Source organism: Ctenopharyngodon idella, chromosome 4, assembly GCF_019924925.1.
Source record: "Ctenopharyngodon idella isolate HZGC_01 chromosome 4, HZGC01, whole genome shotgun sequence".
In the NCBI taxonomy this organism is placed as follows: Eukaryota; Metazoa; Chordata; class Actinopteri; order Cypriniformes; family Xenocyprididae; genus Ctenopharyngodon; species Ctenopharyngodon idella.
The window spans coordinates 28,959,270-28,978,339 of NC_067223.1; the positions used below are offsets into that span (position 1 = coordinate 28,959,270).

The 19,070-nt window shown below is 36.1% G+C and overlaps 1 protein-coding gene across 5 annotated transcripts in view; it reads left to right on the forward strand.

Annotated features, from left to right (window-relative positions):
- celsr1a (cadherin EGF LAG seven-pass G-type receptor 1a) overlaps window positions 1–19,070 on the forward strand; it is a 107,330-nt gene that overhangs the window by 52,783 nt on the left and 35,477 nt on the right. For 3 of the 5 annotated variants that reach the window (XM_051891179.1, XM_051891182.1, XM_051891181.1), the window contains exon 6: window positions 3,276–3,356. The exons of the other annotated variants lie outside the window; for them this stretch is intronic. In XM_051891179.1, coding sequence (XP_051747139.1) covers window positions 3,276–3,356 — 81 coding nt within the window. The remainder of the gene's footprint in view (window positions 1–3,275; window positions 3,357–19,070) is intronic. 5 annotated transcript variants of the gene reach the window in all.

Genomic DNA, 19,070 nt, shown 5'->3' on the forward strand with positions numbered 1-19,070 from the left:
TAAAATACCTTATTTTCAGAGAAGGCAATCATAAAATGCATTGTTATGAGACCAAGATATAGTCAAGTGAATTGTTAGTTATAAACATTCTTTATTCCATTTTTGTTTAAAGTATTGATAAAAACAGTCACATCTAATTAAAAAGTACTTCTTTACCCAGGGTTGCCAGGTTTTCACAACAAAACCCGCCCAATTGCTACTCAGAACTAGCCCAATCGCATTTCAGGGGGGGGTCCCGTGGTAAAAATCGTGTTCCGGGGGGAAATCTGCACTTTTGGCGCGGTCCCCCTGGTAAAATTTGCATTCCAGGGGCTAAATATCATGATATTTGGGGTCGCTTCAACCCACGGACATGAAAAACAACCCGCGGCAGCCGTGTAAAAGTAGCTTAATTCTGCGGAAAAACAGCGGACTTGGCAACACTGTCTTTACCCCATATTTTGTATGATATATACACTACTGGGTGGGAGTAATGGCTGCTAAAAATTCAGCTTTGCCACCACAGGAATAAATAATTTTTTTTTAAATATATTGTTATAAAATATATTATTTTTATTATTTTTTACTTTATAATAATATTTCACAATACTGCTCTTTTTACTGTATTTTTGATCAAATAAATGCAGTCTTAGTGAGTGAACATATACAGTAGTTTGTTTATTAGAGTATTTTATTGGTAGTGTAGCATCAGACTATTTGAATCTATGTCCGAGTCATTGTGTGCTGCTGTATTTACAGTGACTGCAAAAGCTGCAGTTCACACAGTTAATTTCAGACCTTTCAATTTTCCTGCAGCTTAGAACTGGATTCCAGCTTAGTACTCATTACATGCTGGATATATATCACAGACACTAATCTAAATTCCCAGACGTCCCCATATATAACTTTAACGTCTATTCACTTCAGCTGTTAAGACAAATGTTAAGACAAATTTTTGTAAGACAAGAATATATCATGATAATAAAATAAAATAAAAAAAATCACGTGTTTATATTCAGTCCACTACAGGCATAAAACTACTTATATGTGTATATACGAAAAAGGAAAAGCACATAATTGTGTACTACATAAAAACAATTTAACGCAGTCCGTATTAAACTCAGTTCAACTGGGCTTCATTTCTAAATCACTTTTAAAAATAAGATCAAAGCACAGTAGATCACAAAGCAGCTTAACAGGGTGGCAATACTTACACCCACCGTGAGCAAACACGAGACCACTGGGGGAAAAAAACCTTGATAGTAAGGAATAAACCATTATCTCTTCAGTATGCTAAAACAACTAACCCAAAAACAGTTTGTCACTGTCTAGTTGATCTAATAAAGACGATATTGGAAGTAAAGTAAGTGGATTTAGGATCTGAAGGCAAGCAAGCAGCATGAGGGTCAATGTAAAGGACACCAGCTCACATTTAATTTAGCCTACAGATGGGTGTGACGGAAACAGGCAGGTTTACTGAGAGGTCATGAACTATAGATGTGGGGGAAAATGTTCAGTTTGTGGAATTTACTGCTCATTTTATATTTTTGCACCTACTAACAGCTTTAGTTAGTTATTTAAGTCATAAATCAAACAGTGGTGCACCAAATGCACTGTGAATATATTTTGCTAAAAAGTCCGGGATAAATAAATTTCTTTGTAGACACGTTTACTTAACAGAGCAATGAGTGATGATAGTTGTCAAATCTCTGTGGAAGAGTAAACTTTTTACCCTTTTTGCTCATGAGAACTTCAAATATACGTACAAACTAAACGAAATTCAGGATTTTGGGATTAGTTAGTGTTATTTAATTTATCCCTAAAACATCTACATGTCACTCAAATTGATTTTGGAAGCTTTCATGCTAAAGCTTTCCTAGCAGAACAATTTCACTTGACACCAAAGTTTGGTTTGTTTGATTGGTGTGAAAGCACCCTAATCTGCTTAAAAACGATGGGTTGGGTTCATGTGGACCCCATAGTAGTGAGCGAATGAATCCAATCATTTCAGATTCTGAAAGTTCTCTTTATATGTACCCTAAACTTTCAAATCTGATTCATAAGGTATTTTTGAATATAAATTAGAAAGTAGTTGAATTCAAGGGTTTATGTGGCTGAAACTGTCCATCTCATTGAAATCTCGTTTGAATCAAGCTCATTCAGATTGATTGAGGTGTTTACATAAAGGCTTTTCAATCCGATTGAGCCATCAATCCGTTTATTAATGGATTGTTTGAGCCTGGTCTCATTAGAAAAATGTACCTGTGGGAACGTTTTCGCGAGTCGCAAAATACGTACCAATACGTACATATCACTGCAGTTTCAATGTTAATTTTTTTGCCGGAACAGATAAACGTGAATATGGTACGTTTTTATGACGTTGGTTTTTACACAAATCACCGTTCTGATTTGAAATTGTGTCCGGTGAGTGGCACTAAAAGTGTAATGCTCCATTTTTTTTTAAATAACGTACCACCGACACTACATCTAAACCTAAACCTATTGTGACATAAAAGGCATCCGTAATTGTGCCATTTTAGCTTGTTTTGATCTCTCATCTTTGAGCTCTTTCACCGTGACTCATTTTTCCCCAGATTCGTACCCAAGGCTTCCTCATCTTAAATCCAACTCCGTATCAGCTGAGCTACCGAGCAAGCTTGTTATGTCAGAAAAGCGAAACATATGGAGCTGGTTAACTGATGCAAAGTCCAAAATATATTTGTTTACAAATCGTGCACTTTGGTAAAAAGCGTTTTGAAGTCATAACATAATATTGTGCCAGGAGACGTAAAAACAAGTCTTTATTAATCCATAATCTGACCCTGTAATTGTAACTGTGTATGAAAACGATTAAAAGCGCTTGCTGTTTTACTGCCTCTAGTGTCTTCTGTTGGAAACTGCAGTGATATGTACGTATTGGTACGTATTTTTGCGACTTGCGAAAACATTCCCACAGCTACGTCTTTCCATGAGACCAGGTTGGATTGTTTGGTTGCATGTAAATAGAGCTTTTGATGACTAAACACGAACCCAAAAGTACGACGTAGAGGTTGGAATTGAACTTTGGTTGGACCAAGTAATCAAACCAAGTCCCCAGTTCTTGGTTGTTTCATTAAGCCGGTTTTGTAGGCTTTAAAGACAAAGGTCATCATACAGACATCTCTGTTAAATGTCAATGCTTTGGGGCTGGTTTTACTAGCGTCTGCTGCTACTTTAAAAGGGCTTTCAACATCTGTGGGGTTTAAGGACTTCATCATGCGTTCTAATCGCCGCTTTCTCTCCCGTGGTCTACGCAGGACAGCCTGCACCTGCTGGACTCCAGTGGGGTGCTGAGCGTCCACCTCTATACCGCCTGGCTGGAGCTCACTCATAAGGAGGTACTGTATACAGTGACCTAGCGTAGCTCTGCGGTGGCGGTTCCTGCTATCCCTCCGACCTCAGGGTCCGCATTTACAAAGCGTCTCAGAGTCCCCAGGGCTGTTTCTGGATCACTTGTGTACTCGGTTATTATATAGAGACAAAAGGGCAGCATTGGCAGGAGGCAATCAAATCCTAAATCAGCTCCTGTAGTTTGAGAAGCTTTGTGAATACAGACCCAGAGCTTTCTTTCTCTCCAACAGCTTGTATCTGTGTCCAAAGAGATTCATTAGTAGGGATGGGAGTCACAAGGAAATTTACGATCGGGCTCTGTTTCCTAGTTCTTCCTTTAGGAATAACCATTGTGTATAAACCGTCATTATTATTATTATTATTATTATTATTTTAATTCTGTTTGGTGACACTACTGGTGCAGAAAATATAGACATCAGCTTTAACAGTTGCACTAAACAACTGTTAAAATAGTAAATTAATCTCAGTTTTAAGAAAACATAACACAGTAACAGTTATCAGTTCATTTTAAGTTGGACGAAATGACTATCATGAATAAGTCAACTGCTTCGACCTATTCTGTAAGGGAGTTATTCAGTTGGTTCAAGCCAATAACAAGTCCAACAATGATTTTTGAGTCTTTTTGGCTGATTTATTGAAAAGAATTGAGTCATTTGTTTGTGAATCGAACTAATCTGTTTGTGCTGTGGTGCTGGTGAATGCATTGTTGAGTATTCATTGAGTTTTGTCTACGTTAGAGAATGCAGACTTTGAAGAACCGTTCTTCAGGAAAATCAATCCCAGTATATTCCCAGTATACTCATGGCTACTGTGCAAAATGGCCAATGATATTGACATACCCAAGTTCAGTTAATCCAATAGCATCAAAACATTTTTGAGTAGTTTGTTAGTGAAAACAAGATCTACTAAGAGGAAAAAAATTGCTTTCTGCAGGCGCATTAGGGTTTAAAGGGGTCCAACAGAATGAATCATATTGTTTTTTCAAGTTGTTGCAGAAAGAAGTGTGTTTGATGGGAATATGCCTTTAAGCTGATATATCTTGAGCAACATTGGCTATTTGGTAAATCTTCAATTACATTTGTAGTAAAATGTTAACCAGTTGCTAGCCTGTTTCAACATCAGGACAATTTCTTTCCTGTATTCTATGAATTTGTAATGTAAGAGAAATACAGGAATTTAAATGGAGTGATGAAATGGAGGCTTGTTCACAGCACCAGTTCATATTCAGGGCAGTCACTTTAACCCAAACAAGCTTGACGTATTATGCAGATATCTTCTATTTTTGTCCACGTATAGGTCAGTTAAGGGTAATATCTGTAGGAATATTGTAAAACCTTTTCCATATAGAAATCCAGTGTGTCTCCACCACATGGAAAAGGTGTTGAGATCACCCAAATGTTTTAAAGCGGGAAATGGGACAGGAGAGAGGATGAGACACACAGAGCGAGCGAGTACATCACACCCTGTAGAGGAAGGAAGAATGACATCATGGCTCTCCGTGCAGCTATACAGCTGCTTTTTTAAATCTTTGCAAGGAGGGCACCTTTAGAAGATGTGACACAGTTGACTGAATAGTGTGTGGTTTTGAAGTTGAGGTCAAGAATGTATTTGAGAATTTGTGCTAACCGAACCATCCTAAAGGTCTCAACTTTTCCAAGTCTCAGTTGTGTAACATATCCTACATGTGAGTTTCCACCTCAACAGTGAACTTTGCGACTCCAAAACATACCTATACATACGATTCATTGCAGTTTCCATCTGAAATTAACACTAATGGCAGTAAAACACCAACAACTTGTGTTTCTTTTCGTTCAAATTATGTTACAGGGGCAGATTATTCATTAATAAAGACTTATTTTTGCATGATTCCTTGCACAATACTATATTATGAACTCAAAATACTAGAATAGTGTATGATTTGTAAACTAATGCATTTTGATGATGCATAGTAAACTTGCTCAGTAACTCACCTGGTACAGTATCGCACTTGCGACACGGAGCATCCTGAATCATGATAAAAGAGCTCAAAGACTTATATGAACAAACCAAAATTGCACGGTTGCTTTTGTTAATGCTAACGGTTAGATTTAGGTTAGGGTTTAGTGTAGGTTTTTTTTTTAAACACAATGGAGCATTAAACTTTCAGTGCCACTCACTGGACATTTGATTTCTGAAGTGCTGTGATATGTACATCGTGAAATATACAATTAGTTGCCAGATTCCCATTCATCTTTTTTGGATGCTCTTTTAGCTCCATTTACTGGACCTTTCATTTTGAAAGTCTGGTGAAATGTGCAAGAAACAATGTAGTGTCATTTTGCAGAAATGGTATGTTTTTCCCAATAAGCCTCGGTTTGAACTTTCTACAAAATACAACCACAGACATCTTGTTATATTATAGTAGATGTTTTTCCAGTGACTAGATTTTTGGAGGGCTCTGCTGCCTTGGGATAGTCGCTAGTGAAGGGCAATCAGCCAATCGGTTGTCAGGACGTAATTATCCTATAGCTCCAGGTGATTAGCTTTTCTACTACTTCTAATTCTACAACTACTTCATTGGTTACCATGATTTTGCCAAGTAAGACATGTTCCTGGATAAACATATTTATCAACATACAACATATATATTGTATATTTAACCTAACCCTACCCACAACTTCTCCCTAAAATCAGATGGAAATGATAGATGAATAACACTGATGTAGATGCACCTAGCCCGGGTTGTAAGCCTAAACTTGACATAAACTGTAGACTTATCCCTCAAATCTGATTGGAATGTTGTTCCAGGATCAACAAAAATGCTGATTCAGGAACATGTTGTACTTGGTGAAATCAACCAACCAAGCAACTGCCTTTGAGGATAATGGTAATGCTTAGAGATTTACCCAGATATTATTGACCTCTTTGGTTTGACCACATTTCTCTCTTTCCTTAAGGTTGCCAGACTGATTAGCTATAGACTTGTATCATATCTTCCCTACAGAGCAATGGACTGAAGAAACTTCATTGAATAAGCATTTACAGTACATAGAATTTATCCAATCACTCAGGATAAGTTGTAGTACAAAAGCTGTCTCAATTGTCTACGTAAAGCTGTTTTTTGTTGTTTTACCTTCAGTTACTAGTGAGATAAGTGGCCTAGTGTATGAGGAGATTAGTGGTGAGTTAGTGTCAAGATGATGAAATTCATGTCAAGGGATTTTATCAAGAATGACTGCTGATTTCTACGGTTCATAGATCTTCTTCCGCCCGCTATTCAGCTGTCATTCACTTTAGAAAGCTCTCGCCAAAGGAATGCACTCGAGCTGAATGTACGATCAGGCCTGTTCTACTAAAGAGCAAACCATTATGACCCACCCATTCATTATACTGTGGCGTAGGTCAGATTCTGTGAAGTTTGGGCGCTTTTGGAGTACCAATCAATGACTTAAGTCTATAGGCAAAGTTTCAGGAGTTCTTTTTCTCCAGTTTAAAAATAATACTTTTTATTATAGTTAACTAAAACTAAAACCATAAAAAACATTACTTAATGTTACTTAAATGGTGAAAATCAAGTTTTTAATTTTGTTTATATGTCTATGTGGTGTTTTTAATATGCTTTAAGACAAATCATGTGCAAATTCATGTCAACACCATTGCTGAGTATTTTCTCCTTAAAACTACATGAAAAATCGTGTAGATTTAGCAATATGGTGGGTGTATGATGTATATTACGATGTTATGATGAACTATATGCCTTTCTCCACTGATGTTCTGAGTTGTTTAAATCATTTGTAAGGATACTGACTGTTAGAAGGCAGCTGTCTTACTCTGACATGGCGAACGGGAACATGGTTTGTGTAACATTAGCAACACATTATTAGCTGTTTGATAACATAGTCAAGCAAAAGGCTAATCATATTAATTACCGTTATGTGTCCGATGCTGTAAAGAGCGATACCATTGTGCAGCGTTTATCTCAGTAAGTTGACCGAGTGGATCTCTGAGCTGGCGTGAGAGAGTGGAGGCGGGACTAATTTGCATATTCATTGATCCGCGTATATTTAATGAGGTAAGGGTGTAGAGTTACACTCAAGCTATTTTAATGCATGAAGATTTTTTTTCACAGTAAAAAAACATTTATATAATTATATAAATTATAAAAAATTATATAATTATGATGAATTTCAAATGTTTCTCAAAATTTCTACATCAGTGCAATTTTTACCCATTCTTTGTGCTTTAACTCTTTTAAGATTTTCATCTTGTCATTCAGAATACATAGCAGCTTTGCTGAGTTTCATATCAGGGGTTTGGTCTACCTAGACTGCCATAAAGAGTTTTATTGTGTGACATGAATGTCTTCAGTAACCTGTTCAGTGAGGAGAAGTGGACAGCACCTGAAATAAGAGACGGCTTTGTACATGCACACTTTTTCATTCTTAAAAGCGAGTTTGGTGGATTACGCACATAGCAGGGCACAAAAGCACACGTCCATCTCTTACTGACTGGAGCACAGCCGAGCATTGATAAATGAGATGTGTTATTGAGACACATTGGTTTAAAAGTGGTCCCCATGTCCCGTAGGCCAGCCGACAACACCGTGCTATGTGTATGTCCTGAGGGTGTGTGTGTATGTGTGTGAACCAGGGCCAGTTCCCTTGAATTATTCACAGCTCTAGGTTTACACAGCCAGAGGGCGGGTGAGGTAATGCTGTTTGATAGTGTGACAAAGACACCCCCTCCTGTAGGACACTCACACACAGATGGACTCTGCCATGACACCTGCTCTAGACACAATTCCTCTGAGGAGAGAAAGAGAGATTGGATGTGTGTATGTGTGAGGTGATAATAATGAGTGCATTTCCCTGGTATAACAAAAATGAAAGCATCTCTCGAGCTAGGCTTCCTGTATTGTAAGAATTACCCTCATGACCTTCATTGTCTCAGCTTATATACAAGTTTAAAAGCACATAAAAAGAGTGAGTAATCATTTATGAAAGCTTGTTTCCGCCATTCTGACTTTATATCACGCAATTCTGACTTTATAACTCAATTCTGAATTTATAACTCAATTCTGACTTTATATCACGCAATTCTGACTTTATAACTTAATTCTGACTTTATATCAAGCAATTCTGACTTTATAACTCAATTCTGACTTTATATCACGTAATTCTGACTTTATAACTCATAATTCTGACTTTATATCACATAATTCTGACTTTATAACTCACAATTCTGACTTTATATAATGTAATTCTGACTTTATAACACAATTCTGACTTTATATCATGCAATTCTGACTTTATAACTTAATTCTGACTTTATATCACGCAATTCTGACTTTATAACTCGCAATTCTGACTTTATATCACGCAATTCTGACTTTATAACTCACAATTCTGACTTTATAACTCACAATTCTGATTTTATATAACTTAATTCTGACTTTATAACTCAATTCTGACTTTATATCATGTAATTCTGACTTTATATCACGCAATTCTGACTTTATAACTCACAATTCTGACTTTATATCACGCAATTCTGACTTTATAACTCACAATTCTGACTTTATATCATGTAATTCTGACTTTATAACTCACAATTCTGACTTTATATCACTTAATTCTGACTTTATAACTCAATTCTGACTTTATATAACGTAATTCTGACTTTATAACTCAATTCTGACTTTATATCACGTAATTCTGACTTTATAGCTCGCAATTCTGACTTTATATCATGTAATTCTGACTATAACTCGCAATTCTGACTTAATATCACGTAATTCTGACTTTATAACTCGATTCTGACTTTATATCATGCAATTCTGAACTTTATATCTCGCAATTTTGAGAAAAAAATCTGAATTGTGAGATAAAAAGTCGCAATTACCTTTTTTTATTTTTATTTCATGGCGGAAATAAGCTTCCATAATTATTAAACTGATTTTTTTCACTAAAAGTAAATGTTTACATATATCTTTATATCAAATTCATATTGTTTATATTTTTATAAACTAAATAAATAATATAATGTATTTATTATTTAAACGAGAGACACTCTTAACATCTTAAGATTCATAAAGCTCTCATACATGTTTTGTGACACACAGAATGGGTTTGAAATGAGTCTACTGACAGTATTCAGGAAAGTTAAAAAAATAACATTGCAATTTTCTCAACATATGTTGGTTAATTTTATATCAAAATAATATCAAATACATTGGAAATATTCAATATATATCCCAGTTTTTCAAACCTCAACAGCTCAATATACTCACATTCACAGCTCCGAGAAAGTTGTCATACCTGAATATATTTCGTGAGTAATGTGAAGGTGTAAGATGATTCTCTTATCTGTTTTTTCATGTTGTTTTTGTGTGTAACCCAATCCATTGATTGACATTCTGCTCTAATCCCTCATAACACAGTTGTCTTCCCGTTTAACTGACAGGCCAGTGGCAGTGGCGGCGGATTTATCTGAAAGCCGAGCAGTTTTACCTGAACCGCACAACCGTTACTGTCAAACCCAAGCTCAGTTTGCCCCTCTGGGGAAAACACGAGCCATTTAGAGCCGTTTACAGCCGTGTTCTCCTGTACTGACTTGTGTTAGCAGTCGAAACACTGAAGGTAGACTCAGGGCACATTCGCATATCGGTGATTAATTCTTACATTTGTGCTTGTAGTACACTGGATGGGCTGAACGGTACATGTCCAGAACAGATCATTTGAGAATGTGAAACTCAAGAATCCTGCTCAGAGCAGAAACATTGATGTACCCTTAAGACTGCGATTTTGATCCCTGTAAATGAGCTATCAAATGTACAATGTGCCCAAACAGTGCCAAACATCTCCAGAGCAAGTTTCTCATAGATTTGTGCCAGGCTCATATAATACACTTAATTGTGGTTTGAATTAATGTTGTTGATTGTTAGGAATCTGAACCAAAGGTCATTAACCTCATCCTGAAACATTTGTTGTGGAGAAGTGTTGTTACTTTTTAGGCAATCATTTTATTTTATTTTATTTTATTTTATTATTTTTTTAAATTTTATTTTATTTTGGGTCTGCTCGCGCGCTTTAACCTCGTGCACGAGCAGATCAGTTTCCTCTCTGGAGAAGCGTTCAGTTTTTCCGCTTGCAAATTCCGCCATGTAAATAGCGAATCCGCCATGGCGCAAGCGCAACTGGCTTTTAAAGGGAATGGGAGATGAGACTCTGATTGGTTTATTGCACGTTACGCCCAAAACACAACCATTACTCATTAAGAGACTAGGTACAACCATTTTAGACCATGCGCAGACCATTTTTTCCATTGTTAAACTAGCAAAAGTGGATTCGGACACGCCGTGCGCTTTAGACCATGCACTTAGATTGTTAAAATAAGGCCCATAATGTTACAAAAGTTTGAGATTATCTGGCCTCGTCCTACTGGCGTATTTCACAAGTTTATTAATTATAATAATAATAATAATAATGTGTTATTATTAAACATATTAATAATATTTTATTTATAGTGTGTAAGAATTTGTAATTGTTTTGTAATAAATATATATAAATATATATATATATGTATATATATATATATATATATATATCAACATGTTCTCCAACCAATACGACCATATAGGTCGTTTGTCACTTCCCTGAAATACGACCCATAGGAGCGTTTACTAAAGTTGCGCCCCTATCAATAACAGGACACTTTCATTTTAATTCATGAAATACGACCCATAGGAGCGTTTACTAAAGTTGCGCCCCTATTGACAACAGGACTTTTTCATTTTAATGCATTGTTCCCGTCATATCTGCGTCATATTTTGGGTTTCGTGTAGCTCAATTGGCAGAGCATTGCAATAACAGTATGCAATCATGTGATCATGCGATCGTGGGTTCGATCCCAGGGAACGCATGTGCTCATAAAAAGTATATGCACTATAAATCACTAAGAGTAGGTTTAGGGTTGGGGTAGGTGTAGTCGTTATTAAAAAAATGAGTTTTGCTAAATGGAAATAGGAGAAATGGTGTAAAAACTCCACACATTGCATTTAAATGAACACGCATTTTGATTGGTAACGACAGATGTAACACGACACTGTCATTATTTTTACGCCAGCTAGAGGGTGCCTGACTTTAAAAACGTAATAAGGTGCTTGAAAAAACGACCTATAGGGTCTTTTTTTTTGGAGGACAGTCTCATATATATATATACAGTATATATATAAAAACATGGACCAGAACCAAAAAGTAAATGATGTAAAACAAGCAGAACATAAATAAAAAGAAGAAATAGGGAAAGCAAAGCAAAACAAAAATGGCCGAATACTGAAAAGATGTTAATGAGCTCTTGACTGTGATGTCATAAACAACTTCTGAATGTAGTAATATAGTTTCAGTATGATCTGGGTGGACTGGAGAGGGAGCTTTGTGTTGTTGTGAATATTAGAGTATGTCTACCTAGACATCAAACACGTTCATTTCGAAAGAGCTAGAAAATCCTGTTTTCCATGATATGGCTCTTTTTAAAGCAAATCCCCCTTATTCTGTTAGGGTGAAATAAAGGTTTGAGCATGCCTCTCTCTCTGACCTCATCCTCTGTCAGGAGCTGTTGGGATCAAGTGTGTTGCCATGGCTCCAGCAAACCCTCCGTCCCTGGAGATCAGTGTGTAGAGGTGATGGGAGTTTTCAGCACTCCAGAGAGAAAACCTAAGCTGGAGGCCTCTTTTAAAGGAATAGTTCACTCAAAAATTAAAATTCGGATATCATTTACTTAAACTAGTGTTGTTCGTTCTCCATGCAGATACAATGAGAACTGAATCTTTTGAAAAATCTATACTTTTAAAGCTATTCAATAGCTTTGTATGAGAAACAGACCGAAATCGAATTTATTTTTCACTGATAATCTTCTGATGACTCCTTGAACCAGAAGATTGAGTCAGTTAGTTGAACTTCAGAACTGATTTGATTCGCAAACAAATCACACAGACTACATATTAACTGAAAAGAGGTAACTCAGAACAATGGCTTCATAAGACTTGGATTATAGAATGTCATAAGGACCAGTTTTTATGCTGGTTTTGGGTCCTTTTTGAAGCTTGAAATGGAAGATACAAATTTAAATGTCTTGATTTATGTTTTGTGAAAAAAGTCAAACGGTTTGTAATGACATGAGTGTGAGTAAAAACTATTCAGATAAGTAAATGATGAATTATATATTTTTTTCAATTTATTATTTGTTTAGGAGGGGGGACTCACTGTCACATTCACGTACACAACAGAATCACTTCAAAAACATATATTTTTTATAAATCAAATGTGTAAAGAATATTTGTGATTTTATGACTGTTCAAATAGAGTATCCTCCATCTAACTCTCGAGAAGAGCTTGTACAGATCAGAATTGTTGTGGCACCAATTCAGACCAAATTCATTTCTTCAACATCCGGGCTAATGTACCACCACCTCTGGCATGAAACAAGATCCCACATCTGCTGGGCTGAATCACCTGCATTAGTCCGTCTCACTACCGTATCACATAGGGGAGAGGTTTGGATGAACAGTAATGAAAAAATCACACACACACACAAAAAAAAAAAAAAAAAAAAAAACTGATCCAAATTAATTCGTAGCAGAGCACACATAAGCAGCGCTTTAAAGTGCAGATGGATGTTGAGGAAGCAGCCTGAGGTGGAAACCTCACACAAGTAGACACCTGCCTGTGTCAGAAGCCAGGGGACGCATGGTATGCAGCCAGACGCTGAGATCGAGTATGATTGAGACACTGAGAGTTAGTGAAACACTGGTAGCTAATATTTTTGTTAAACAGTTGACAGGAATCTGTTTTGCACAGGACCTCCAGTCTTCATAAAAACAGTATGGCGCTACCTGCCCAAACAGCAATCTCATCTGCGCCTGAGGTGCATGTTCGGAGCCCGCTTGTTTTCTGTTCTGCCAGTGCCGTGTGGCACGAAGCCAAAACCACCAGAGATCTGGAACTGCCCCCAACAAACCCTCTGCTGGTGCGGTTTCTGCCTCACCAGAGCGATTTATAGACCTCTGCTGTTTTCACAGAGAAAGAACAGAGGAAAAGTCGATTAACAAGTTCAAAGCGGGATTAGTGATATTTAGGCTAATAGGTTTTAGACATCAAACATTGTACGTCAGCTGTTTGAATTCCACGGTTTTGCTGAAAAGTTTTCAAGTATCTGTTTTTTATTATTTTCATACATTTTTTCATTTTAGAAAGTCTGTCTTTGATAATTGTTATTCACAGGTGTGGGAAATAGCAAAACTTAGGGGGATTCTGGGTAATGGTGTCTTGTCTCAACACAGAAGTCTTTGTTTAGGTCTGTCGGTCATTTTACACCACGCAAAAGAGCAAACGAGGCTAATCTGACTCAAATTGCACCCAGACACATGAGGGTTTAACACTCAAACAAACCCTTAGGAAAGAAACAGAAGCAAGATCTGTCTCAACTGTTTATTCTAGAAACCAATGAGTTAAAAGGAGAGCGAATGGAGACTTTAATGAAGTCTCTTGCTCCTCAGACTTTTCCCCTTTAGAAAAGATCTGAGGAGTATTAGGGGCCATTTACACAACACCGTTTTCAATTAAAAACAGAAAACTCCTTATGTGTTTTGACCGCTCATGTACACGACAATGGCGTTTTGGGGGCCTGAAAATGCAAACTTTTAAAAAGGTTTTTGAAAACGATATAGTTATTGTCTCCGTATAAACTCCAAAGATGTGAATTTGTGAAAACAGTGACGTTATGCATATGCGTATTACGTGTTCAGTCTATAGTCACGTAATGTTTCTTTACAAAGAGACATCGCCAACTACTGGCCTGGCATGAATAATACAGCGTTTTTAGTAATTTTCGCGGATTCTTGTGAACGGGGATTGTTTTGATAGTGTTATCGTTTGTGAAAATCACAAACTAAATACTTTTCTGTTTTTAGTACATTGTTGTTGTGTAAATGTGCTAAACTGTGCTCAGATGTGTTAAGATGTAAAAGTCTACAATCAAAAGTCTGAGAACTCGGTATGAACTCAAAATTACAACATATGAGCAATATTTTTTCTTCTTCAGGAATATACCTTTAAACTAAGTATTTACTCCGACAAAACCATTGCATTGGCAAGCTATGTATAATAAAGTGACAATTTGCCACCTATTTTAATATGTTATATTTCTGAGATAAAGAAGAAAAAAGGGTGGGAATTATTTTATCCGTCAGAAATTGATTGAATTATGAAAAGTGGGTGTAACCATCCAGAATAGAGCCAGACTGAAAGTCAGAGTTTGCTAAAACAAGGTATTTGGCTATTGGTTAACATTATCCAATAGCCTGCATGGCCTCGATGATGTCAGCAGAAAAGGAAAGTCGTTCAGTGGGAGCTGAAGTTATTACATTTTGATGAAACAATACAAACACTTCTTTTTGGAATAAGATGCACCAATTAATCATTCACAATAAACCCAGGAATGTGTATTTAGAGAGTAAATAGAGTCAGTTTTGAAGTCATGTTCAACGGTCACTGTGCTAATATAACAATACATTCAGTCTCATTCAACAAATCATGAACCATGTCTTATCACTGCTTCTTGTGATTTTTCGGATGGCAGCTTTCTAAAAATCAGTGGTTGTCTGCAGCGTTTGGCAGCTGGAGTGTTGTTATTCTACTCCACTGATTAAGAGGTCAGATAAATGAGTTGGTGAAATCAAACAGCATGAAGCTCGACTCCTAAATCAAAGGCAACAGGGAGAACATACCTGAACTGGTCTGTTGTTGACTGTGATGTGCTGTACGGTACAAGGCACACAGTTATTCTGCTCCATGTCAGGTGGTACAACTTTTATACGAGCCTCCTCACTCAATGCGTCTCATTTGTGAAACAGGCAAAGAACAATTGTAAAACCATTCCTTACTTAAATGATCAGTTCAGTTCAATGCCACAGTTTATATAAGAATAGTTGCATGAATAATATACATAGAAACGTATTAGTTGTTTTCATGAATGAGACCCAATAAAGTCGGCAATTAAAGAAAGTTGAATCCCATTGTGACTGGTTGAGTATAGTTTAATCCAGCAGAGAAATGTGTGATGTAGAATGATCGATGAAGAGACTTTAATAAACACTAGGAACAATAAACCACTCTACACATAAACGTTGATGAAACTGAACAAAGAACAATGAGAACAGACGGCATATACACACACAAGGATAATCAACAGAATAAGAAACAGGTGTGTAACTCAATTAGAAACTATGGCAATAAACTAGAACGAACTAGAACTCAGGCAAAACAGTGACAGGGAAAACCATGACAAAGAAACTAAACAGAACATGAAGGGGCAATTTACACAACACTGTTTTCAACTAAAAACTGAACATTTTCCATGCATTTTGGCTGTTTTTTTTTTTTTTTTTTTTTTTTACAAAACAACAGTGTTTTGGGGGCCTGAAAATGGGCTTCAAAGTCCAAGTTTTTGAAAATGATACTGCTATTGTCTCCGTGTAAACTACAAAAACAGTGACGTCTTGCGCATGTGTATTATGTGTTCAGTTTATAGGCACGTAGTGTTTCTTTACAAAGTGACATCGCCAACTACTGGCCTGGCATGAATAATACAGCGATTTTAGTCGTTTTCATGGATTCGTTTGAACGGGAATCATTTTGACAACGTTGACGTCTGTAAGCAAAACTTTTCAAAATCTTTTCAAAAAGGAAAGTACATCATTGTTGTGTAAACAAACCCTGAGAAATTATGAACTAAAGACATGAACATGACATTATAAATGTCAACTAATTAATTACAGATATAAATTTAAATCTTGAATCTAAATGTTTAATTAAAACTAATCACATTTTTAAATATTTAAATATACATTTAAATCTAGATGTTAAATTCTAAGATAATTCTTAATTATGCTGTAAATTTAAATTTGTTAAATGCAAACCTTATATGCTATATTAGATTTTAGATGTAAAATAAAAATCAAAAATACATGCCATATAAGTACAAAATGAGTGTATTCAAATGGTTCCAGATTATGAGCCAGATATGTGTTGAAAGCACCCAGCATGTCCAGAGATATCCATCTGAATAATACCTCACACCCTCACATCCTGCTGGAAACAGGCCAAATGAATGCTGCAAAATACACGGTGTGTTTCTCTTGGTTTGGGCTTGTAGTTGAAAGACAGACTCCTTTTTTAAGATCTTTGAAGCTGCTTTTGTCTACTCTGGTCCCCTGATGGGGTTTGTGTCTGAGGCCACGCCCTTTAATAATTACCATTCTATTCACTCTTCATTTCCATGAGAAACTGATGAAATATGCCGACGGCGAGACAGGCAGGTAGAACGACCGAGAAAACTAGGAAAGAAACTTTGTATAACTTTTGTAATTTTCAACTGTGAGCACTTTTGGCCTTTGCGGTTTTAGAATATAAACTTCATTAAAACATACTTTTCACACTCTCATTGTTAGCAGTTTATTTAATTTAGCTGCTAATAATTTCCAACATTGTATGAACTGTAAGTGCATCACGAGAAATTTATCTCATTTTTTTTTTTACAACTCTCATGATCAAATATCATTTCCACCACATCGGTAATTGTATTTTGGAAGTTGCCTTAGTCTTTTCTTCCCTGTTGTGACGTATATCTGAGTGAAATGGCTTCTGGAATAAGAATGAGAAAAAAAATGTAGGGCAGGACTGGATTTCATTCTTCGGAAAATTTATTGGATCGTAGGAAGCTGGGTGTTGCTAACTAAATAGAGGCAGATCTGAATAGCAGTTTGCAGTCAATATATATAAGTATATATATATATATATATATATATATATATAGCAACAGGAAGGCAAAAAAGAAAAATAGTTTCAAACTGTGTCATCTTATGGAAAGCGTGAGTGTTTTTGCAGTAGGAAAGAGTCATATCTGTAGGAGTGGCAGTGATAGTTTAGATAAAGCTACTGTGCAGTGGAAAGTGTGCCATGCTGAGAGGGAACGCTTACACACAACACAACCTTTTCTTTAGGACTGTCACTTTCTTGCTGTGTTTACAAAATCAGACAGGTGGCCCACATATGATCTAGCTGTTTAGAGCCAACACATGTATAGATATATATCCTGTAAACAGCTTTGGTCTGCGAACACATGCATTCATGCATGTGTGCACAGGATTCTCTAAACATCCGGAATCATCTTTACATTAGGAACATACTCATGAAACACACTTCTGAAATGAGATTTAGCACCAGCATTTCATGCCATAAACATAAAAATGTATATCTGGAATGGGTCCAAGATTTTATTCAACCGCTATGTACCCTTGTGAAAAAGAAGTACACTTTAGCACTTATTTTGGAAATAATATATTTAAATATACTTAAGTGCGAACTGATTGTAATGTTTTGGACATTTAACTGCATGTTAATTGCAGAAAATTGAAAATGGATTATGTACTCAATTTTGGGTTCTTTTTTGACCCACTAAAGTAAGACTTAAGTACATCTTTATATGTCATTTCATAATTACATTTATTTTCTTTGAAATATGGCTTAAGTGTACTGCCAAAAGTATGGACAAATATTTATGGTAAACTAAAATATACTTTAATGAAATTTCTATTGAAACTTCTATGCCATGTATTTAAACTTATTTGTAATTACACATTTGTAATGATGAAGTTACAATTTAAGTACATTTAAAATATATCGACACTACAGTTAAAATTAAAATCAAGTCCTTAACATGTTATTTAGTATGTTAGTCAACACATCAACATCAGTGTAGTTTTTTAAAGCATGACAAAAGATTATTAAAACATAATTATTTAAATGTACCTTAAAGGTGCAATATGTAAAAATTTAGCAGTAAAATATCCAAAAACCACTAGGCCAGTGTTATATATTTTGTTCACTTGAGTACTTACAATATCCCAAATGTTTGCAACTATTTGTAAATCGTGAGAAAATTGCAATTTTAACCAAGGCTCCGGGACGTGTGAGGAGTCGCCTGTCAATTGCGTCATACCCGCGTTACCCTCGGTTTCCGGTTTTATATTGTAGAAACCATGGAAACACCAAAGACACTTTAATATTTACATGTTTTAATAGGCAAGGGAACAACTATTTAGATAAATTTATAGACAGAAAACTAATTATTGTTATATAGCTCAACACATTTAGTCTTATTGTTTAAATCTAATTTTCTTGATTTTTTGTGAGTACCATGCTTTACCATGCCTCAGAGAAAAACACTATTTAACATAGATTATGCTAACATAGCATAATCAGATGTAGCTTTATTTTTAGTAACAGTAATACAGCATTTTCTCCATCATACAATACATTTTAAAATTAATTTCATGCCATTTATCAACACAAGCCATCCAGCATTTAATGTGATATTCTAAAATCGATCTAGCTTACTGCAGAGTGCAACAAGTGTCTCACAGCAGCCGCCGAGCGAACGCACAGAGTAATGTTATAACATTTTCAACACACTCAAATGTATCTAATATCATAAACAGAGCTGTGTTACCTCATACTCATGACCGGAAAAGTGGAAGCAGCGCCAGCGACTGTGGCATAATAAAAGTTCCGCTGCTCGCGGCATGTGTTGCGCAATCGCTCCACCGGCCTCATTCAGCTCCCACAACACTCGTGAAGACCACATGTCCCAAGATTCCGCGCTCA